The 24,234-nt window shown below is 47.7% G+C and overlaps 1 protein-coding gene across 1 annotated transcript in view; it reads left to right on the top strand.

Annotated features, from left to right (window-relative positions):
• Nucleotides 1-24,234, top strand: part of SNX31 (sorting nexin 31) — a 78,403-nt gene that overhangs the window by 44,385 nt on the left and 9,784 nt on the right. Inside the window, exons 5-11 of the mRNA XM_054708744.1 lie at nt 4,530-4,640; nt 8,809-8,899; nt 9,815-9,902; nt 12,580-12,649; nt 15,567-15,659; nt 16,823-17,026; nt 22,827-22,940. Coding sequence (XP_054564719.1) covers nt 4,530-4,640; nt 8,809-8,899; nt 9,815-9,902; nt 12,580-12,649; nt 15,567-15,659; nt 16,823-17,026; nt 22,827-22,940 — 771 coding nt within the window. The remainder of the gene's footprint in view (nt 1-4,529; nt 4,641-8,808; nt 8,900-9,814; nt 9,903-12,579; nt 12,650-15,566; nt 15,660-16,822; nt 17,027-22,826; nt 22,941-24,234) is intronic.

The following is a 24,234-nucleotide window of genomic DNA, read 5'->3' as shown; positions in this document are numbered from 1 at the left end:
AGCCGGACCCCACCCATGCACGAATTCATGCACCGGGCCTCTAATATATATATATATACACACACACACACACACACACGCACACACAGACACACACACACACACACTGCTGAGTGGACAGATTATTATGCGTTCAGAGATCATAATAATCTGGCCACTCAGTGTATATACTGGTCAACTCAATGTAAGAAATGACCGTAGAGCTTCTATTGTGTAGTCATTTGTATTTACACATATACTTGATCGTTTAAGAAATACACAGCCCTGGCCAGGTGACTCAGTTGTTTGAATCATTGTTCCATACACCAAAAGGTTGTGGGTTTGATCCCTAGTTCAGGCCTGTGCGGGAAACAACCGATTGATGTTTCTCTTTCCTATACCTCTCAATCTCTCTCTCTCTCTCTCTCTCTCTCTCTCTCTCAAGTCAATAAAAGTATCCTTGGGTGAGGATAAAAATACACATGCACGCGTGCGTGCGCGCGCGCGCACACACGCACACACACACACACACTTTCCTTTTCTTTGAAAAGTTAGTTGTGGAGGTGATGATAGTGGTAACATTCAAACAGCACACAAGGGTCCAGGATAAAAGTAACCACCCCACACCTCAGAGTCAACTCTGGTTTACAGTTTAATGTATGTTCTTCACATGTCTGTACACATACAAACATTCACATGTATGTATATCATTTTTGTGTTACAAATAGTCACACACACCTACGCACTGTTTGAACCTTATATTTTAATCATTCTCTGTCAGTACACAGAGGGATGTTTGGTCTTGATTCTATCATCTTTTTGTGTGTGCAATATGGTTTTTAAAAACTATTCCAGGGTATCGAAGCTCTGAATGCCTGTTTTTCCAGGTAACGTGAAAGATTTTTACCTGATTTGGCTCCAGTATTTCCCTCTATTCCTTTCTGCCCACGCCTTGTGCTACAGCTGCGTTCAACAGCGTCTCTTCTTGCTTCTTCCGATAAGATTTTCACGATGGTTTTATTTTCCCCTTTCATTTCTTCTGTGAACTTTGCCAGCTTGCTTTTATAGCCTTTGACTATCTTGCCTCTTTCCTGAGGCTTTTATCTGTTCTTAGAGATCTGAGTTCAGAGAAGCCATATTCTTATTAATACATCCATCATGTTCATCGCCTCGGTGGCATCATTTTTTGGAGGCATATGTTTTACCCTTAGTTGGTCATGTTTCTTTCCTCCTTTATTTCAGGGTTTGGCCAGGTGCCTGGCCAGGTCTTCCCGGGCAGTCCCTCAATTTTGAAGGTTCTGTGCTTGGTGAGCCAGCTGTTCCCGGACACGTAGTGCTGGGGAGGAGCTGAAGTTCAGTCATCCGACTCTGTCTCATTTCTGCCCTCAGGGCCCAACAGTGTGCAGCAGTGAAACCATCAACTACAGTTCCTCATATCGTGATCTAGCATTTTAATTATTTTAAAGATGTTTTCATTGCTTTTTAAAAATATATATTTTTATTGATTTCAGAGAGGAAGGGAGAGGGAGAGAGAGAGAAACAGCAATGATGAGAATCATTGATCTGCTGCCTCCTGCATGCCCCCTACTGAGGATGGAGCCTGCGACCTGGGCATGTGCCCTTGACCTGACTAGAACCTGGGACCTTTCAGTCCACAGGCGGACGCTCTATCCACTGAGCCAAACCGGCTAGGGCATATTGCTTTTTTTGTAAGAGCGAGAGGAAGGGAGAGGGGGAGAGAAACATCAATGAGAGAGAAACATAATCGACCGGCCGCCTCCTGCACGCCCCCTTCTGGGAATCAAGCCCACAACTTTATTTTAGAGCGAAGAAGAGGGACACAAGGGAGGTACCCTGTCCAGCTTTTCGCAGGTCACATGCAGCGCATGCGGGAGGTAGGCTGGCAACCCAAGCCGTCCGCTGTGCGGATGGTGCTTCGGAACCAGGTGGTCCGGCCCAGACGCTCACACCGAGTACTGCAGCCAACCTCCCTGGCCTCCCCCATCCTCCAGACTCTTCCAGCCCATCCTCACCGCTGCCAGCCAAACCTTCCTGTAACTGCCCTTCCCCCCTGCCCTCCCCTTCCCTATCCAGAACCACCAGGTGCCTTTTAAATAAAACCCTCCATCGCCTGATGTCAGGACCACCCACAATCTGACTCGCTCTAGCAATCCAAATGCTTCCTCGCTTTTCTTTTGCAGGAGAATTGAACAAAGACGTGCATTCATATCATTTTAACTGTTCCTGTAGTTTAGATGTCTTACTGGTCTGCCATCTGGTTTGCCTTGGGAGTTACCTTGAGGTAACCTAAATGAACACTAGCTTTTCTTTAGAATCTTATCAAAAATCAGTGACACTTTCCCCCATTCATTTCGTGAGTGGTTTTCCCCTGAGGTAAGAGATGTTTGTGGTTATGGGCCAAGAGCCTTTAAGAACCCAGGTGTACCTAGAAAGGGACTATCTGCCCTGGGGGAACTCCTACCCCTTTGCTCTCTCTCTCTCTCTCTCTCTCTCTCTCTCTCTCTCTTCTCTCTCTCTCTCTTCCCCCGCCCCCCTCCCCTTCCCTCTCTCCTCACTCCCTTCCACTCTCTCTAAAAACCAATGGAAAAAATATCCTCAGGTGAGGATAACAAAACAAAAATACATCTTGTTTTTTTGGGGGGACCAATCCTTCGAATTTGGAAAACAGTAGATTCTGTCTTCTAAAGCACTTAGGCTCAGACTCATAGACACTTAGTAATTGTAAGTATTGGGGTGAAGGGGGAGAGTTAAAATTTAAAGTCAAAGCTTGCCTTTTGATAACAAAATTAGAAAAAATAAGCCTGTCACCAGTGTGGGGGGATTGGACTTTGGAGGTAACTGGGCGATGTGATTGAGTTTTGGATCCCTCCTCCATTCCCTCCGAAGCCGGCTGTCTCACCTGTTGTGTCTGTGAGTGGGGTGGGGGTGGGCGGCGGGTGCAGGAAAGGGGAGTTTGCCTGTTAAGGGGGGAGGGTTTCGCCTGGTCAGCCTACCTGAGCCCCAACTCTGTGGTCTCCAAACAAGCTTCAGACGGTCCTTTGGGCTCCTCTCCTGATGCCAAGCAGGAAGGTGACCTGGGCTGGACGCAAAGAAGTTAGTCACTAAAATGAGATTCCCCCCCACCCACTCCGCCCCCGGGTTACTATTACTGTGTTACTAATACTCTGGCTCGGAACACAGAACGTGGTTTGAGGGGCTCCCAGTGCTACCAAGGATGCGCCATGACGAGTGCCATTCTAACCGCCCAGGAGAGCGTGAACCCGCTGCACAGCGTGGAGCTTAGGGATCAGGGCTTCAGCCTGTCATAGGACCGGGGTGAGAGTCCGTGACCTGGGTCAGCCTCCCCAGAGATGAGGCCGCTCTGTGACTGACAGGACCCCCTTTGGGAGGTGCTAGAAACAGCACCCCACCGGGTACAGCCACCCTGTGGGGCCCGTCGGGGCAGCCCCTGGCCGTGCCTCCTCCCAGGGCCTCTCTCTATAGAAGCTGAACACCAGTCACTCTCAGCTTCGAACTTCCATAAACCCCGAGGGCCTCGGTGTCCCTGGTGTGACCTTGATAGTTTAGAGCGCTCCATCCAGGAGCCGCACAGGCCCCTGGTTTGACTCCGCCCGAGCATCCCACATGCCCTCGGGAATCGTGCACACGGGCAGAGCTGTGCCGAGCTGGGGCGCTGCCCTCAGTGGGCGCCCACACACAGATGGCAGCTTGCTTCCACATCCAGGCCTCAGCTCACACACGTAGGCTTTTGCTGTAGCAGAATCCTACATTATTGCGTTCTATGGACTTTTCGGGATGTGCCCCGGCCAGCGGGGTCTTCTAATGGGGGTACCGAGGCGGCGCACCTAAGAGAATGAGAGACAGACAAGGGACGCAAAGAATGGAGGCAAGACAAAGGGGTTTCTGATCAAGCCTCGAAATTTTATTTTTACATCGTTCCTTATATGTGGTTTCTAGAAGGGGAGATGTCTAGGAGAGATGGGGGCTGAACGGGTCATGTGGACTTAGATAATTGACTAAGGTCGTAAAGGGTGCTGACTATAGATAAAGAATATGGCGGTTGAGGGGCAACTATGGAAAGAATGCTTTGTCCTCAGGCAAGAGGAGGTGGGCCTAGTTCCCGTGAGTTTCTGTTTCAGTAACTTACTGAAGTAAGGTCAGAGTTAATCCTTTGACCAACTCTTGGCTCCTGACAGGGATGCTTGGGAATATTAAAAGCAAGTTAAAATCTGAAACCACCAAGGTCATGTGGATGATTTTTTCCCCTAAAATGGATGCCGTGTTGTTTATTTGGAAGTTATTCCAGCTCCATGTCATCGCATTGCCTTGGCACCTCTCCAGACCCCTCCCAACCCCTGCTCTGCCCGCCCCCACCCCCTCCCCAAACTCCATGCCCCAAATTTCTGCCCTGGGATCTCGTGTGCCTCTGGGTGTGACCCTCGGGGCCGGGAGAGGACGCTGATGACTGTCCCCCTGTGAGGGCCCCACTGGGGACCCGCGCGCTGACCGTGCCTTCCCTGTGCTCGCAGGACACGTTCGGCATCGCCGCCAAGACAGCCTCCCTGGACATACTTCTGCCCGACGGGAGGAGCATTGAAGTCGAGATCCTCACCTCGGACACCGCCGAAAGGGTCCTGGAGGTAAACGCGACCCACACTGCAGCCCCGGGAGGAACGGGAGGCGGGGAGCACTGTTGGAAGGCAGGGACCAGGATACGGTCACCTTCTGGAAGCTTCCCGCTGCCCTTCCACGCTGGGTGATCCACCTGTAGAGATGCCGGGATTTTCTGGGAGACTGGCCTGGAACCCGAGCTCCAGCCTGCGCCCCAGGCCTCTGCTTTCACCCTCCCCGTGGGCACCGACTTTCCAGCGTCTCCTAGGCCTTCCCACGCCAGCTGTCCGTTCCCTGGCACTGGGCCGGGGATGTGCCCTGGGAACACGCCAAGCGCTTCCTTACGGGGTGCTCCGTGGCGGGGGACAGAAAGGAGAGTGGGGCCCAGAACAGGCCGCACCCAGGTGGGCTGCGACAGGTTCTGGGAGAGAGTGACTCGGGTTTCTCAAAGGCAAAACCAGTCGTCCCTCCTCCCTCACAGCGAAAACCCTGAAGCCAACAGCCCAGCAGGTCCGGTTCTGAGCCGGACCTGAGTCCTAGTTCGTTGAGGACTCCAGGGTGAGACCCAGAGAGCACTGGCCCCTCCGCCAGGCGTGGCCGCGCTCAGCTCCGCCCTGGGCCTGTCCTCCCTCTGAGCTGGGCTGGGGCGGGGACACCATCTCCTCACACCCACACTGTCCCAGGCCCCCCCCCCCTTTTCTTTGGAGGGTTTTCGTTCTAATCCCGCAGGGAAACATACACACAGAATATAAAGTTATCAGCAGGGGGAAGCGGGAAGTTTCTAGGACCAACCCGCCAAAGGCAGGACCTTCTTGTGCTGGGGTCACGGCATCTGATGCCTCCTGAGCTGAAGTGGACAGAAGTGCTCCCTGCTGGGCCCCCAGCTCTCAGGTGGCCTTCACCTAAGACCTGGAGCACGTGTGTGCGTGTGTGTGTGTGTGAGTGTGTGTGTGTGTGTGTGTGTGTGAAATTCTCCACATCGTGACTCTAGCCCAGAGATTTAAGCCTGCTCGTGTCCTCCTGGCCTCAGAAGATCTTGGCTCCGCCTGGCACCATCATTTTGGACATTTCTTCCTGCTAAAGTCACTGCACACACCCCACCCCACCCTTCTCATGGCACTCACCTGGTGGCTGAGGCCATCCATTGAGAAGTGACCCTCGGCTTCTCCTAGTCAGCCCCCTCTCCTGTTTTCTCCTTTCTACCCCCGCACCCCTAGTTCAAGTCCTCATCATCCTCATCATTCTACAGCACCTCCCCCCGCAAATAGTCTCCCTGCTCATCTTCTGCACAGATTTCCAGAACGATCTTCCTAAACAGCATCAAAGAACTTGATACTTAATGCTTGAGAGAATTGATACCAACCCCAAACCACAGTTCCCTCCTTTGCTCTCCCAGGACCTACAAAATGGGAGACAGATCCATAAATGAAGGGGGGTAATGGCGAGGGTGGGGACCGTGAATACAGATACCTCTGGGGACGGGCCGGTAACTCAGGCCCAGCCTCGGCTGTAAGATGATTTGGACGTGGTTGGGCCTTTGGAGCCCTGGGGAGCTCCTGCCCTGCCTGCCAACGTCATTATGGACATGTTTTCACACGCTGGGCTCCCGGGCCACGCTGGACACACCTGCAGCTGGAGCTGGCTGCCGGGGGGCCTGCCGGGTCTCCCAGGTGCTGGGGTGAGGACAAGTCCTGGATTCAAATGGCAGTGGTGTCATTTGAATGTCATCGGAGCTGTGTGAGTTTGGGGAAGTCACTGAACCTTTCAAGACAGTGTCTGAGTAATTCTAGAAATATCCCATGCTCCATCAACAGTGGTGGTTTTGGCTGCGGATGATCATTGGTGTTGTTACTGATATTAGAGCTACTGTGAATACGTATTGACTTGGGCGGTAAGACTAGGATTCCACAATCTCATCTGTTTCGTCCAGTTCCCCTGGTAACGAATAGCAGACGTTTAACTAGATACATTTGTGATCTCAGAAAAACGTACTTTCTCTCCAATCACATCGGCTTGGGAGGAAGTGCAACCCATGGCACGGACATGATCGGCCTCAGGTACGTCCCCCAGGAGGGCCTACCCTCACGGTGGTGGAACTCCCACCACAGGGAAGTGAGCGCGTGGCCAGGCAGGAATGTGTCTTCTCTTCTGGGGGCTGGACACTCTCTCGCTGGAATGAAAGAGCCATTTAAATGTTGTCATTAGAAATCACAGTCCGTGTCTTCTCAAGAGCACTTGCCGCCACTCTGGCTCTGCTGTTGCCGACCACCTCGCCCCCGTCCTCCTGGGCCCTTTAAGGACCAGCAATAAGCTAACGCATCTTTTGTTGTTGTTTATGCATTTGTGCTATTGTCATTTTATAGCCGGTGCTTGTGTTCTGGAGCATCGTTAACGTTTGCTGAGATGGAAATATGTGCCGCGCCAGCACGGCCAAGGGTGACCCTGAGAGGGGGCAGTGAAGGATTGAGAAAGGACAGACAAGAGAATGAAAGCTGGGTCTCGGTGGGACGCTGCCTCTCTGGTGGAGAGACAGCATCACGGACTACAAGCCGTGTCTTTATTTTATAGCAGATGCCACGAGGCAAAGTAAGGGCGTGGTCAAGATGTTTTCAGCATTCTCGTGGGTTTCGATCCTACTCAGTTACATGCACCTGATCCAGCTTTGTTTACTTGCAGCCTACATCACTCAGGCACGTGGGGCCACATGTTCGGACCAGAGGTTCAAGCTGACAACTCCAGCTGTTGGCTATCACTGTGCGGGGAGGGCTCTGCCCTCCAGGCTGGGACTTGCACGTGGGCACGAGAGGACTGTGCCCTCTCATCAGTCCAAGGCTTGGACCTGTCCAAACACTGTAGCCGCTCTCCACAGAAATATTACGGTCTTTTTTTTCCCTAGATGCTTGCTCCGCTCAAAAAGATGCTTGTACTTAGGTCTCCGTTAAGTTATAAAAGCTGCCCCGTTCTACCGCACTCCTCTGCGTTGGCATGTAAGCTTGTGTTTTCACCGAATGAGTCAGAGAAGAGAGAAAACTAATTCGAGTGGACATGGGTCATATTTACTTTAGGAGGAGATATCATCTGTTACCAGCACACTCTCCCCCAGTAGAGGAGTCGTGTGTTTTTGGTTTTTGTTTTCTGCAAGGGCGTGGGAAAGACAGTGAGGGAGAAAGGAGAATGGGAGAAGGGGTAAGTGTTGGGGAGAAGTTGTGAAAAGTGCCCAGGCTCTTTATTTGCAAGGCTACACGGAGAACACCCACTCAGGCCGTCCCCCTCACAAGAGTGCCGCACGAGGGAATGTTTGGTGAGGAAAGTCCTCCTTTGAGCCTGGTATCTACCACTTCCACCGTGAGAACCGGGAGCCGTGGCTGAAGTGTTGGCTCACGCACGGTGCTGTGAAGGCGTGTTAGAGAATGTTCCTGGGGGGTTAGAGGTGACCTAGGGAATTCAGGTGGGGTGTGTAAGGAAACCACTCAGGAGCCAGTCCTATGGAGGCAGCGGGCGGGCTGGGTGGGTGGGGATGGAAGTTCCTGTGAAGGGAACGTTGCGGCCTTGTGACCAACCCATTGGTAAAAACGCACCCATTGGTGTTGACATGAAAACCCTTTGATGTTAAGGTCAAAAAGGAATATGAAATGAGGGCAGCTCTTGCCTGGGATCCGAGGATTTCACTGGGCAAGCACCATGCAAATTAGACTTGAACTTCACTGGAGACATCAGGGAGAAGCAGGCCTGGGGTATCAAAGACTCATAGCTCATAGACCTTCATGTGACAGCCAAGAAGTGGGGACTATCCCTTTTCCCAATATCTGGTAATTCAGCCCACAGGAAGGGAAATGTCCCAGGACAGATGTCCACGGAGAATGAGTGCTGCCCTCCAGTGGACAATAAAGTCCAAAAAATGATCCGGGAGGCACGCCCACGTCTGAGATGGGACAACCAGCCTCAGCTGAGGCCAGCTGGTGTCCATTGTGGTGGGACAGATTTATTGTTTTCTTCTTCACTCTATTTTTTTTTTAATTTCTAAATTTTCTAAAACCAGTATATACCATTTTCGATTTAGGAAACATTTCTTTTAAGGTCTGCTAGCCCATTGAAGAGCTCTTTATTGTGTTTACAGGCAATTTCAAATTCTGCACATCACAGGAGACATGGTGGACACTTCTAACTTTTACCCCTTTTTCTTGTCTTTGGTTAAAGGTGGTGTCACACAAACTTGGACTGTGTCGGGAGCTCTTGGGCTACTTCGGCCTCTTTCTCATTCGGTTTTGCAAGGAGGGCAAGCTCTCTGGTAAGGGCAGAGGGAATGCCACGCGGGCAGGCGCTCGGCCCAGAGATGCAGGGGCGCAGCTGAGGGGCGGGCACCCCTCAGGGGAAGTCCCAGTGTGTGGTCCTACTGCTGTTCTCCACTCCTGGATGGAAAGTTTGGGGGCGAGAGGTTGTGTCTGTGTTCAGGGTGAGCTGGAGTCACGTAGCCCTCGGGAGGTGGCATGGACAGGAGCAGGAAGTCGGGTCTTTCCAGTGACTGTACTTCCTCTTGTGCCAGCCCCAGTCCCAATCCGATGTCTGTCTCACTTTTACCCATGCGCCCTGTGCTGACCTCAAGACACCCCAGAACCCCCTTCTGAATGGAGTGCAGGACTCCAGGCATCGGGACGTCTCATCACACCATCACTTTTCCTTGTTAAGGAATATTTGCTAAAAAGTTCAGCTGACATAACTAAGTTCTTAGGTTTTTAAAAAAGATATAACAAGATAGTAAAAGATGACAGTCCCACTCACGTAGCTTTTGCTTTCTCTACAGTGCATTTCTAGATACTGCAAGTTTTTTAGTTGTGAAATGCTGTAGATTATCTCAGAGTTTTTTACATTTGTCCACCATGTGGGAGGTGCTTGCAGGTGAAGTTAAGGGCTTTGTGAGCTGGCTTGGCCGAGGGGATGGTGGTGTGCCGGTCTCTCCATCTGCATCCCAGTATAACATATAGCTCACTCAAGATGCTGGTATTTTATGAAGATAAAAAGTTACTTTTCGAATTAACTTTAGAAAGCTAAAAATTACATACAAATGCAAGAGAATATATTTATTATTATTATACTTTACTCTTTGCAATAGTAATGCTTTATGTTCTCATTTTAAAGCCCTGGATGTAAAACAGACTACCAGTGCTCTCTTAACCAAATGAGATGCCCCTTCCCCTCTCTCTAGTCATGAAAAAATTAGCGGACTTTGAACTCCCTTATGTGAGTCTCCGAAGTTCCGAACTGGAAGACTGCAAGGTCGGACTCCGGAAGTGGTGAGTAAGCATTACTGACTGTATTGATGGAAGGAATTTGTTGAGGAGGGCAAGCAGATCACTTCATCTGTTGAACTGTGGTATTCCCTGAAGGCAAAGGGTGGACTCAGCCAACCTGCAGTGCATCTGAACTCTAAGTGGTCAGCTTTCATTCCTAAAGGATTTCAACAATAAGCGCATCTATGCCAGGACCAGCCATGTTCCTAAGATCAATAGGGCACCTGGCAGAAAATACTACCATTTCCCCCAGAAACAGAGGGCCCTACAGAGAGCGAACAAACAGAAAAAAAAAAAAAAAAAAAGAAGCAGGACGCGCCCCTAACCCACCCCCACACATAACCTATAACCTGTAGTCATTACCAAGGCTGTATTGGATTGCATCTTTGGTTCACTCTCTCCCAGCTCAGTTATTCTGTAATCTGAGCACAGAAGCTTGAAAGAAAGGCATTTTGAAATCTAGGAATAGCAGTTATCTTGACCTTGTGATGCCCTGTGAGAACTCTGGTCTGCGGTTTTGAATTTTGGAAACGTATTCCCAGCAAGGCTAGAAGTTCATTTACGGTTATTCAGAAGTATTCTGAGAAACGGTCAAAATCTGGAACGCTGAGAAGGGAAAAGGAAAAACCCTTAGCAGTTCCATCTAAGGGTCTATAGAGTAGCTGTTCTTCTGGAAGCTGCTTAGTATAACGAGTGGCTGAGCACAGTTATTCCTGAACACAGTATGGGAATCTAAGTCTCAGCTCTCTCAGGATTTAGCCAAATAACCTTAGCCAAATTATTTAAGCTCTCTAAGACTCCGTTTCTCTATCTGTAAAATGGGAAGAAGAAGAATAGAGTCTACCTCACAGGATTATTGTGAGGGTTAAATAAAATGATCCCATGTGCTCAATACATATTGGCCTTGTTTATTATTGTTATCTTGAGCATAATAATGATGATAACAACAACAACCACCACAATCCCTGGGGCTTAGACTTGTTGCTCATGAGCTCTTCAGAGAGCATGAGATCAGAGGAGAGCTGAGGATTCTGTTTCTCACCTTGAAGCTTCAATAGAACACTCTTCTTTGCCTATGTCTTCATGAAACTGGTAAATTCTCGATCCTAAGTGCAAGATAAAATGTCTACCTACAAGCCAGCATCTCACATCCGGGCAGATTGCCTTGGCTCATGGGAACTGGGAGGAAAGGAGGTCTCACTTCGGTTGTTAGAGGCGAGGATCAGGTGACCAGCCGGGGGGAGCCTGGCACAGGATCCTGCAGGTGCCTGGTCCACTTGGGGGGTGAAGTCTTGCAGGATGGGGGCAGGGAGGCGAGCTCCATTGCCACGAGCTGGGGGATTCCCAACAATCACCTTAGTCTTATGGATTTTCCTCTGCCCATGAATTCCCTCTCCAAGGAGGATATGGTCCCTTCCAGAACAGAGGATGCCCGCCCTGGCCTCTCTGAGCCCCAATTTGGGAAGGGTCTGAGGGCTCTCTAACTCTCTGATGTAACAGTTGCCCCCGGGTTGCATGAGTGAAATAGTAGCTTATAAGTAGGAATGCTTCAGCTGCTTGTCCCACACCCCAGAATGAAGTTGGTCTTCAACTAGAATTGTCATCCTTTTCCTAGTCTAAGCCAATTCCATCATCTATTCACCCTACAAATCTGAGTGGTTCTGCTCACCTCTGCCTTCACCCTTTTCTGATTTTCTGTTGATTCTTAGCATGCGACTGTGCTTATACCGTGACTGTCATTTCCGTTCATCCTGCTGACGCTGGATCCGTTAGTCAGACATGGAGCCCTACTATTTGCAAGTCACTTTGCCAAGGCCCAGAGGGGAAACTCTGAAGAGGACCCAGGCCCTGGGCTCAAGGGTCCTCACACTTGGTATCAAGATCAGTTTGATCAGAGCAGTGCTCAGGATGAACTTGGGGTGCTGAGAAAGCACAGAGGAGGGGACGTGAGGGCATGGCTCACCAAGAGGAGCAGACAGGTCAGGGATGGAGGTTGGTGAGGCGAGTGGCCTTCCAGGCAGAGGGAGAGGAGAGAAAAGGTGGTTGGGCTGGAGAGGGTCGGGGAGGGGAGTGGGGTAAGAGCTGGAGCTGGAAATGAAAGTGGGGGTCCTATGGAGGGCCTTGGAGGGGAGCAGGACAGATGACCTGACTTCTGGCAAGGAGGGTCTGAAAGGTTACCCAGGAGAGACCACTCCTGTTAGAATGTGGAGCGTGAGATGAGGGAACACGACTGAGGCAGAAGGTCTGGGGAGGAGGTTACCAGAGCAGCTCAGGCAAGGGAGGAGGGTGGCCTGGGCACCGGGAGTCATACGAGTGTGGGTACCGGCAAGTGAGAGCACCGGGTATTGTGGGGTGGGGAACACCCACGCAGGACTTGGTGACCCGCAGTGGGGCTGTGTGTGAACAGGGACGCGCACCATTCCCCTGACGTTTTATATTTTTGCACCTTCGCTCTCAGTGCCCACCAGGCAAGAGCTTACAGAATAAAGAAAATAGGGGACAGAAGAGGTGGAGGGACAAACTAAAGGCCAGGCAAGTAGAGGGGTGGGGCTTTGCCAGAAAAGGGGCCTTGGTTCAGAAGGAAGAGGGCCATTACTGCGGAGAGCACGCAGGCACCCTTCAGTCCGCAGGCCCGAGAGCCGTGCCCTATGAATTAACTAAATGCTCCTGAATCGTGCAGGTACATGGACCCATCCCTCGACTCCATGCTGATGGACTGCAGAGCAGCAGTGAATCTGATCTACATGCAGGTGAGGGTAACCAGGAGCCATCAGAACACCACATAGTATAGGCCCTTTGGGTGTAAACCATTAGAAAAAAAATTGTAGAGAAGAATTCTACCTCTCTACCTAGAATAGGCAAATTCACAGACAGGAAGTAGAACAGGGCTGGGGATGGGAGGGGAGGAGTGACTGCTTGAGGGTACAGGATTTTTGCTGGGGATGATGACATTTTAGGTGTAGAGAGTAGTGATGGTGACACAGCACTGTGAATGTCTTAGTGTCTCTGGATCGTACACTTACAAGTGGTCCACGTGAAAAGTGTTATGTGTATTTTACCACAGGGGGACGGGGGGAGACTTTATAGGGGAAAAAGAATCCTACCTCCATTTCCACCATCACGGTCCGAATTTGCAACTGACACTCATCATTCTAGCCCAGTGGTCGGCAAACTCATTAGTCAACAGAGCCCAATATCAACAGTACAACGATTGAAATTTCTTTTGAGAGCCAAATTTTTTAAATTTAAACTTCTTCTAACGCCACTTCTTCAAAATAGACTCGCCCAGGCCGTGGTATTTTGTGGAAGAGCCACACTCAAGGGGCCAAAGAGCCGCATGTGGCTCGCGAGCCGCAGTTTGCCGACCACAGATCTAGACTAATCTCCACGAGCCTGGGAAGGGTATCCCTGATCATGTGCAGTCAGTGGTTCCTACATCTTGGCGTTTACTGTCTTTTCCCCGGAGCCAACAAGTAGCATAGCTGCCCGGCACCGGCTTCGTGGGCAGGCGGCCTGAGGAGCTGCAGGGGCCTGGGCTCCGAAGGCCTCAGTCTTGTTTAACGCTCTGCTATCGTGACACACTCTTTAAAAAAAAAATAAATATATAAAAATATATATATATATATATATATATATATATATATTGATTTCAGAGAGGAAGGGAGAGGGAGAGAGATAGAAACATCAATGATGAGAATCATTGATCGGCTGCCTCCTGCACACCGCCCACTGGGAATCGAGCCTGCAACCTGGAATCGAACCCGGGACCCTTTAGTCTGCAGGTCAATGCTCTATCCATTGAGCCAAACCAGCTAGGGCTCATAACATTCTTAATAATGTTTGAACAAGGGGCCCCCACATTCCCATTTTGCACCGGGCCCTGCAAACTATGAAGCTGGTCCAGCCCATCCCTCCTCCTCAACCCCCAGAAAAGTAAAATAGAGTCTGGCCTCTTTTTCTTTCCCCAACTCACAGGGCAAAGGCTCTGCTAAGCAGCGGAGCGGTCAGCAGGTACTGCCTGCAGGATGCACGTCCATATCCCCATCTCAGCTCTCCCTCGCGTCACCAGCTCCCCGCGAGTGTTCCCGCCACCAGGCCAGCATCATGGGAGGCCTGTTCCTTCCCAAGGCCTGGCTTCCCGGTTCTGGGAGGGGGAGAGAGGTCGCTTCATTTCAGGAGTTCCATGACAACACCCCACAGTCTGCTCTCACACAGCAGCAGGTGGCCGGCCTGATTCTCACCCTGTTCAAACCCTCCCAACTCTTTTCCTCTCACTCAGACCAAATCCCAATTCCTGCCATACTTGATCTATTTTCTTCTTAGCTTTTCCACCATCACACACACACACACACACACACACACACACACACACACACACACACGTGCGCGCGCACACACGTATATACGTGTTTATATATGTATTTAAAAATATTTGTTTACTATCTCTCTTCCGGCTAGAATGATTTCTCCATGAAAGCAGGCATTTGTTGGCTCACGGCTGTCTCCCCAGACTATAACTGTTCCTGGCATGACATTGGCATGAAGCCCTGTGATTGTTTTAAATGTGTTGTTTCATGGATGCTTCACAATAACTCTGCAAGGCAGTTGACAACCTCCACGTTTGTAAGAAGGAGAGACACAAAGACAAAAGCTAGAGTAGGCTTGGATATAGAAGATGTAGAAAGGGAATTTAACCATACTTACTCTAGGCGACGCTTACGCTGTGTGATTCTTAGCTGGCACACTCTAGCTTTTCTTTAACTGTTTCCCCTAATCCTTGTCAACCCTGAATATCACATATAGTTTAGTCTTTGCCAAGTTGAGAGGCAAAAAAATTATTTGATTACTGGTGAGGTTAAATACATATTTGCCATTTGTAATTCCGTTCTGTCAATTGGTGATCCATAGTCCCTGTCCATTTTCCTACTAAGGAGGTTTACATTGTTCTACAGCTTTCTTATAAATAATATTAACTCTTTGCCTCATATGGTACCCTCACTTTCCCTGGTTTGACATTTACTTGTTGGTTTTGTTTCACATGGTTTTTTAAAAAAATATATATTTTATTGATTTTTTACAGAAAGGAAGGGAGAGGGATAGAGAGTTAGAAACATCGACCAGCTGCCTCCTGCACACCCCCCACCGGGGATGTGCCCGCAACCAATGTACATGCCCTTGACCGGAATCGAACCTGGGACCTTTCAATCCACAGACCGACGCTCTATCCACTGAGCCAAACCGGTTTTGGCTCACATGGTTTTTATAGGCAGAAGTTTTATATTTTCTGTATGATATATTCCTTCATTATGACATTTTGTCTTTGTATCTTAAAAAGCTATTCCCTACCTCAAAATCAAAATAGAAAATAGTCACCTTTTTTTTTTTTTTTCCTGGTTCTTTTCTGGTTTTTACACTTAGATCTTTAATGTGCCTGGATTTATTTGATGGGTGGTGTGGGGAAAGAGCTAACTTTACTTTCTTTCCCAAGTGTGGCCAGTTGTCCCCAAACCACTGAACCACCTCTTTCTACTAATTTGAAAAGTAACTTTTAAAACATACTGGGTATAGCTGGGTCTGTTTTTCTAGCCTTTCATCCATGAGTATGTTTTTGTCGGATGAATTCATTTCTTCTAAGTTTGCTAATTTTGCAATTTATGTTGTGTTAAGGCCATCCAGGACATTCAGAGAGGATGGGCCAAACCCACACAGGCCCAGAGGCAGAAACTAGAGGCTCTCCAGGAAGAAGACAAGCAAACAAAGGTGGATCGAATGTGGCACCAAAGGAACCCCCCTGGGAGGGACGTAAAGAAACCGAGTGGAGTGGGGCTGTTTCTATAATTTATAAACCCACCAGCACTGACAACAGTCTTACACAATGAGAACACTTTTATTTGCTTTTTCTTTTTAAAATATATTTTATTGAATTTTTTACAGAGAGGAAGGGAGAGGGATAGAGAGTTAGAAACATCGATGAGAGAGAAACATCGATCAGCTGCCTCTTGCACGCCCCCCACTGGGGATGTGCCTGCAACCAAGGTACATGCCCTTGACCAGAATCGAACCTGGGACCCTTCAGTCTGCAGGCCGATGCTCTATCTACTGAGCCAAACCGGTTAGGGCATGAGAACACTTTTATTGATTTTTCTGATTATAAAGTTAATAAAGGCTTTTTGTTTAAAGATTTTGAAAAATACAGATAATATGCAGTGAGTCCTTTATCAAGTTAATTAATACAGACCCTCAACATTTAAAAAAATATATTTTTATCGATTTTAGAGAGAGGGAGGGAGAGGGCCAGAGAGATAGAAACATTGATGAGAGAGAAATATCCATCAGCTGCCTCTTGCACGCCCCCTACTGGGGATTTAGAATCCAAAACCCAGGCATGTGGCCTGACTGGGAATCAAACCAGTGACCTCTTGGTTCCTGGATTGATGCTCAACTGAGCCACACCAGTGGAGCTAAATCTTTATTGTTGAAAGTATTACATGTATCCTTCCCCCACTCGACCCCTTCTAGCCCGCCCTCAAAAAGACGACATTTTAAATGTACATTTTTTGCTCATTTTGCTGAGATAGAATTATATCTTCTCAGTCGAGTCGCTCTTCCTCACTCACCATTCAGCCATCGAATATTTTCATTCCCACTATTACTGAGCACTGTGACGGGAGCAGGACACATGGTGGATGAGGCAGAAGTGGTCCCTGCCCCGGCAGGACCCACCCCTGACCTTCCCCAGCCTCGCTGTCAGCGAGCACACGGGGCACTGTCTTCCTTCCCATTGGGCAGAAGAAAAAGGCACCCTCCCGCCCCTCAGTGGCACGTGGCCTTCTAGGGTGGCCGCCGCTTCTCACATGAGGCTTGCCTCTGTTTCAAGTGGTCTCTTGCTTCCTCCTCCCTCCCCACACCTCCCTCTGGAGCAGTTTTTGGAGCTGTCCCGGGAGGTGCGGCACTACGGCTACGTGCAGCTGGACCCTTGTACCTGTGACTACCCGGAACCGGGCTGCGGGGCTGTGCTTTCTGTTGGCAACAACGAGATCAGCTGCTGCGTCACCCTGCCCGACAGCCAGACCCAGCAGGTCGTCTTCCAGCTGAGCAGAGTGAAGTGCTGGCAGGTCACCTTCCTGGTGAGTATCTGGCATGGCCTCACCCATGATTTAACGTTTCCACTCATGACTGAAGACCCTATACCCTATTGTTTTATATATATAACACACACACACACACACACACACACACACACACACACACACATACACTGAGTGGCCAGATTATTATGATCTCTGAATGCATAATAATCTGGCCACTCAGTGTATATCCTATATAATAAAAGGCTAATATGCAAATTGTTCCCTCGACCAGGAGTTCGACTAGCAGGCAGGCCGGCCAACTGCCCATGTCCCCTCCCCCTGGCCAGGCTGGCCGGACCCCACCCATGCACGAATTCATGCACTGGGCCTCTAATATATATAGTGAGTGGCCAGATTATTATGCGTTCAGAGATAATAATAATCTGGCCACTCTGTGCGTGTGTGTGTGTGTGTGTGTGTGTGTGTGTGTGTGTGTATGTATGTGTGTGCATTATATATATTGTTAATCCTCACCCGAGGACATTTTTCCATTGATTTTTAGAGAGAGAATGGTAGGGAAGGGGAGAGACAGAGACAGAGAAGCATCCATGTGAGAGAGACACATCGATGGGTTGTCTCCTGCACGCGTCCGGGCTAGAGGTATGTGCCCTTGACCGGAATTGAACCCAAGACCCCTCAGTCCCCAGGCCAGCACTCTATCCACTGAGCCAAACCAGCTAGGGCCAAATCCTATTGTTTCTGGATGACACCGCTGACATGGAGACAGGTCTGCCATTTGAATCAGTACCTCGAGTGGTCTTTTATAGTTACATCTTCCTTAACCCTTTGCAACCACTAATCTGTTTGCCATTTCCATAGTGTGTCATTTCAAGAACAGGACATGAAACTTTTGGAGGTGATGGATATATTCATTACCTTGATTGTGGGGATGGTTTCATGGATGTACGCATGTGCCCAAACTCATCAAACTGTATACATTAAATATGTGCAGCGTTTGCATATTATGCATCAATAAACTGTTTTTAAAAAATTGCACATAAAAAGAGGCTATGTATTTGATCAGTTGATGAAAATGGGATCCGAGGTTCTCAGGAACCTAAACCTGTATTTCCTCTGGGGCTATGCACAATTCAGTATTTAGTTTACAGTGACTTTATAGAACATGACTACCGTGAATAATAGAAATTGACTATTCTTAGGAGGTAAAAATGTATATAAAAGCTAAGAATGTTAGATGAATGGAATCCTACAGTGTGTAGCCTTTTGGGATTGGCTTTTCTTTACTCAGCATAATTCTTTGGAAATTCACCCAGGTTGTTGGGATATATCGGTAGTTTGTTTCTTTTTATTGCTGAGTAGTAGTCCATGGTATGAAATGGCTAAAATTTGGTTAGCCATTCACCCAATGAAAGGTATTGGTTGTTTCCAGTTTTTAGCTGCTATGATAAAGCTCCTATAAATATTCCTGTACAGGTTATTGTCTGATCACAAGTCTTTATTTCTCTCATATAAATGCCCAGGAGTGCAATTGCTGTGTCATATGGAAGTTGCATGTTTAGTTTCTTTAAGAAAGTGCCAAATTGTTTTCAAGGGTGGCTGGTTGTACCAATTCACATTCCCACCAGCAATGTGTAAGTAATGTAGTTTATCTGCATCCTCATCAACATTTGGCACAGTCACTATTGTTTATTTTAATTATTCTGATAAGTGTGTAATGGCATTTCATTGTGGTTTCAATTTGCATTTCCCTCAAGGCTAGTGATGCTGAACATCTCTTCATGTGGTTATTTGCCATCTGTGTTATCTTCTTTTCATATCTTTTTCCCATTTTCTAATTGGACTAGAGGCCTGGTGCATGAATCAGTACACCAGTGGGGTCCCTCAGCCTGGCCTGCAGGATCGGGCCAAAACCTGCTCTCTGACATCCCCTGAGGGGTCCCGGATTACAAGAGGGTGCAGGCCAGGCCGAGGGACCCCACCGGTGCATGATCAGGGCCAGGGAGGGATGCGGGAGGTTGGCCAGCTGGGGAGGGACCTCGGGAGGGCTCCAGGGCGTGTCCAGCCCATCTTGCTCAGTCCTGATCAGCAGGACCCCAGGAGCAAGCTAACCTACCAGTCGGAGTGTCTGCCCCCTGGTGGTCAGTGCACATCATTGCAAGCGGTTGAGTGGCCTTAGCATATAATTAGCATATTACGCTTTGATTGGTTGAACGACCAACCGGATGACCTGACACTTAGCATGTTAGGCCTTTATTATATAGGATTGTTTTACTGTTGAATTTTGAGAGCACTTAATAAATTCTAGCTATTATTCCTTTGTTGGATATATGTGGTTTACAAATACTTTCTCTATAGTTCTTCTCTGTCCTCTTAACAGGTCTTCAGTGGAACTAAAGTTTTTAATTTTGATGAAGTCTAATTCATCAGTTTTTCTTTTTATAGATTGTGTTTTCAGTGTCAAGTCTAAGAACTCTGCCACACTCTAGATCCTGAAGGTTTTTTTCCTGGAGTTTATTCCTAAAAGTGTTGTAATTATAGGTTATACATTTAAGTCTGTGATCCATTTTGAGTTCATTTTTGTATAGGGTGTAGATCATAGAACAAGGTTCCCTTTTTAAAAAAATATATATTTTATTGATTTTTTACAGAGAGGAAGGGAGAGGGATAGAGAGTTAGAAACATCGATGAGAGAGAAACATCAATCAGCTGCCTCCTGCACACCCCCTACTGGGGATGTGCCCGCAACCAAGGTACATGCCTTTGACCGGAATCAAACCCGGGACCTTTCAGTCCGCAGACCGATGCTCTATCCACTGAGCCAAACTGGTTTCGGCCAAGGTTCCTTTTCTTGCTGCTGGAAGTCCAGTTGCTCCAGGACCATTTATCTTTCCTCAATTGAATTACTTTCATATCCTTGTCAAAAAACAGTTGGGCATATTTGTGTGGGTCTATTTCTAGGTTCTCTATTCTGTTCCACTGACCTATGTCTCTCTCCCTCCATCAATACCACACCATCATTCTCTCCCTTTGTAATAACTTCATTGAGATGTAAGTCACACACTATACAGTTCACTCATATAAAATGTGCAATTTAATGGCATTTCTCATATTCTCAGACTTGTACAACCATCACCACAATCAATTTTAGACCACTTTCATCCCCTCAAAAAGAAGCCCCACACCCTTTACCTGTTACCTCTCTATCCCCCCATTCCCACCAGCCCTGAGAGACCATTAATTTACTTTCTGTATCTATAGATTTGCTTCTTCTGAACATTTCATGTTAATGGAATCCTATGAGGTCTTTTGTGTCTGGATCCTTTCACTTAACATGTTTCTGAGGTTCATCCTTGTTGTAGTGTGCATCAGCACTTTATTCCTCTTTATGGTCAAATAATATTTCATTGTATAAATATAACAAATGCGGTTTGTCCACTCATCCACTGAGGAACATCTGGGTTGTTTCTGCCTTGTGGTTGTTATGAATTATGCTGCTATGAGCATGTGTGTACAACTCTTATGTGGACATATGTTTTCATCTCTCTTGGGTTTATGCCTAGGAGTGGAAGTTCTGGTAACTTTGCCCTAGTGGTAACTCTATGGTTAGGTTTTGAGGAAGTTCCAAAACATTTGCTCCATTTCACATCCCCACCAGCAGCAGTACATAAGGGTTCTGGTTTCTCCACATCCTTGACAATACTTGTTATTGTCTGATTTTTAAAATAATAATCAGCCTAATGTAAGTAAAGTGGTATCTCATTGTGGTTTTAGTTCAGTCTTTGCTCTTTCTGTGCTTCATTTTCAGTAGCTTCTGTTGCTATGGTTTTAAGGTTATTGATCTTTTATTTCTATTATTGTATTTTTCATCTCTAAAAGTTCCATATAGGTCATTTTCACATCTCCATTTTTTCCCTTGTCATTCTATGTTTTTCTCTAAATGCTTGAGTGTGTGGAATATATTCAAAGTAACTGTTTTAATATTGTTGTCTACTAATTCCATTATTTCTGTAATTTCGGAGTCTGTTTCTAACTGATTGATTCTTCTCCTGTTTGCAGAGCACACGTTCTCCTATTTTGCAAGCCAGGTAATTTTTTCTGGTGTGCTGAACATTGTGAATTTGCATTGTTGAATGCTGGATTTTGTGGTATTCCTTTAAAGAGTAATTAGACTTTGTTCTGGCATGCAATTAAGTTCCTTGGGATTGGTTTTTAAATTAATTCATTATAGGCTTGCTTTCAAGCTCTGTTAAGGTAAGTCAAGAACAGTCTTGAGGGCTAATTTAATCCTTTACTCATTAGCTGTCATTCATTAGCCGTCGCTCTTTGGACTCTCCCAATATTTTGTGTTTTATGGTCTCTCTACTCTGGTTGATAGAAACACAAACCCATTTCCAGCCCAATTTGTGAGTTCCTGGATTTGTTCAACCTACAGCTTTTCAGTGGTTCTCTCCCCAGCCTCTCATGCACAGATGTGCATGAACATCTGTACATCCCATACATGCACGTTATCATTATTCAGCCAAAGATTTGACATGAGCTCTCTGGAGCTTTTCCTCTGTAGAAAGCCCTTGTCCTTGGTTGTCTGCTCCACAAATGCTAACCTGAACTTCTTCACATGCTTCTCTCTTCTCCTCAACTCAGCATGACCCCTGGGCTCTATTTGGGTTCCCCTCCTTGTGCCGCATCCTGGAAAGTCCTCCAGGTAGTAAGCTGGGTAATTGTAGAGCTCTCCTCACTTGTTATTATTCTCCCTCACTTACCAGTTCTATATCATCTGTCATTCGACGTCAGAAAACAGCTGTTTCCAAGTTCAGTTTTTACATTGATGCTGTCAGACCAATATTTCTAAAATATAAATATAATTGTATTATTATATAGCTTTTAAAATCTTTTAATAAATGCCTATTGCCCTGAAGATCAAGTCCAGGCTCCTTAATTTAGCTTATAAAACCTGTACCACTTAGGGTTGTTGGGTGGCAAGCAATAGAAAACAACACCGTGGCTCCAGTGAAAAAGGGATTTATTGGAGGGATATGGGGAACCCACTGACATAAAGGGAAGGTTGAAACAGAGGCTTAGGAAAGTCAGGAACCACAGGAGCTCAGGGTTTCTAGGGATTCCTCATCAGGACCTCCTCCTTGGGTCGCTCTGCTGTGGAACTAAATGAGGGGCACAGGGAGTATTTGTTCAAGTGGTCTGAGTTTGGGTCATGTGATACCCTTCAGGGAGGCAGCGTTCCCTGATGATCCTATCTACATAGCCACAGTGGATGAGAGATGGCTTTCCCAAGGGAATATGAGACTCCATCACTAGGAGAAAGAAGGATGGATGCTGTAAAGCAAAAATCAGGGAGAATAATAACAAATGAGGTTGTACCGGGCTTTCAGGATCTGCCCTCACCTTCCTCTCTAAGCCTCTTCTCTCACCCCCGCATGCCTTGCAGCCTGTGCCACTTAAACTTCTATCAAATCCTATATAATAAAAGGCTAATAAGCAAATTGACCAAACAGCAGAACAACCGGTTGCTATGACATGCACTGACCATCAGGGGGCAGATGCTCAATGCAGGAGCTGTCCCCTGTTGGTCAGTGTGCTCCCACAGGGGGAGCGCCGCTCAGCCAGAAGTGGGGCTCATGGCTGGCGAGCACAGCAGCAGTGGTGGGAGCCTCTAAGGATGCTTCCCTATGGGAAGCGGGCCTAAGCCATCAGTCTGACATCCCCTGAGGGCTCCCAGACTGCGAGAGGGTGCAGTCCAGGCTGAGGGAACCCACCCCTCCAAGTGCATGAATTTCGTGCATGGGGCCTCTAGTATCAAATAATGTCTTTTCCTCCGTAGGGGACTCTGCTGGATATGGATGGGCCCCAGCGAACCCTCAACCAGAACCTGGAGCTCCGATTCCAGTACAGCGAGGACAGTCGCTGGCAGTGGTTTGTCCTTTACACCAAACAGGTGAGTTCTCGGGGAGGCGTGTGAAATGTGGGCTGAGATGCCTCTTGCACGCTGGGGTGGACACAGCACATCACCCTAAGCCTTGCTAATGACCAGCGTAGGCTGTGCACTCTCTCTCTTAGGGCTATAGCACTCTTTTTTTTAAAAATTTTGTTTTCTTTTGCTAGTCACCACAGCCTTCGTATCCATTCGAAAGGAATTGAGTTGCCATACAGGGGTGGGGAACCTTTTTCCTGCCAAGGGCCATTTGGCTATTTCTAACGTTATTCACGGGCCATACAAAATGATCCACTTAAAAATTGGCCTGCTATATTTGGTTAAACATCTAATTAACTCACCTCCAGTGCCTTGGCAGGGCCAGACGGCCTGCAGACCAGACGTGCCTCGCCCCTGCCTCACAGTGGCTTGAAGCAGGGGTCAGTGAGCTTTTTCTCAAAGGGCCAGATGGTAAATATTTTAGGTTTTTGAGGTTCCTTTGGTCTCTGTTGCAACTACTCAATAATATGAAACACTCTCAGGGAAAAGAGAGGGTGTTTGCTGAGGCAAGATTTGCAGTCACTTGGAGAGACAGAGAGATTCTGGTAGGGAAACCACCCTTCCTCACCTAGAATGCTAAGTGCAATAGTTAAATATTTTTATGGTCTTTTAATCTAGGCTGTAGCAAATGAGCTTAAACCACCCTAGAGAGGGGCAATAACCATTTAAAGGACTCCTAGTGAGGTCTTACCTCCTTTGGAGTGTGGGTTTATTGATGTGCACTCAGGGACTGCTTTTGCAAAAGGCAGGAATGTGGCTCGTGTGCCTCACCTGTAACTAACTACAAGTGAGGGTTTCGGTTCAAACCTCCTTTAGGTCCTTACACAAAAGCTCAGCCCCTTGATATGTAATAAACCTTACCTGGTGTATAGCAGAGTCCTAACCTACATATCTATGTACATTGTATAGTAACACGGAATCAGTCCGGACCTGTGGGACTCCATGAAGCATCCTTCCTGGCTGCATCAGCTCGGGGTGTTGTTGAGCTATTCCATACCCCGATTTTGTGTAGGTTACATATGTGCACAGATCAACAGGGTTAGTCCTCACCAAACCACGAGTGGTTTTCTTATTAGTGTCAGTGCCTTTCTTCCCTCTTCCCACATTTCTCTCCCTTTAAAATGAAATGAGTTCCCATCATGCTCCACAGTCCTGCAAGACTTTGGGTTGTTCCCTCTAAGTAGCCCACTCTCCTTCTAAGTATTTCTATGAACTCTCCTCTCAGAGTTTTCTACAGGGGCTGCTACCCTAACCTGAG

This window comes from Eptesicus fuscus, chromosome 19 (assembly GCF_027574615.1).
Source record: "Eptesicus fuscus isolate TK198812 chromosome 19, DD_ASM_mEF_20220401, whole genome shotgun sequence".
NCBI lineage: Eukaryota > Metazoa > Chordata > Mammalia > Chiroptera > Vespertilionidae > Eptesicus > Eptesicus fuscus.
The sequence above is the reverse complement of the archived record's forward strand: the minus strand, read 5'-3'. Positions and strand labels throughout refer to the sequence as shown.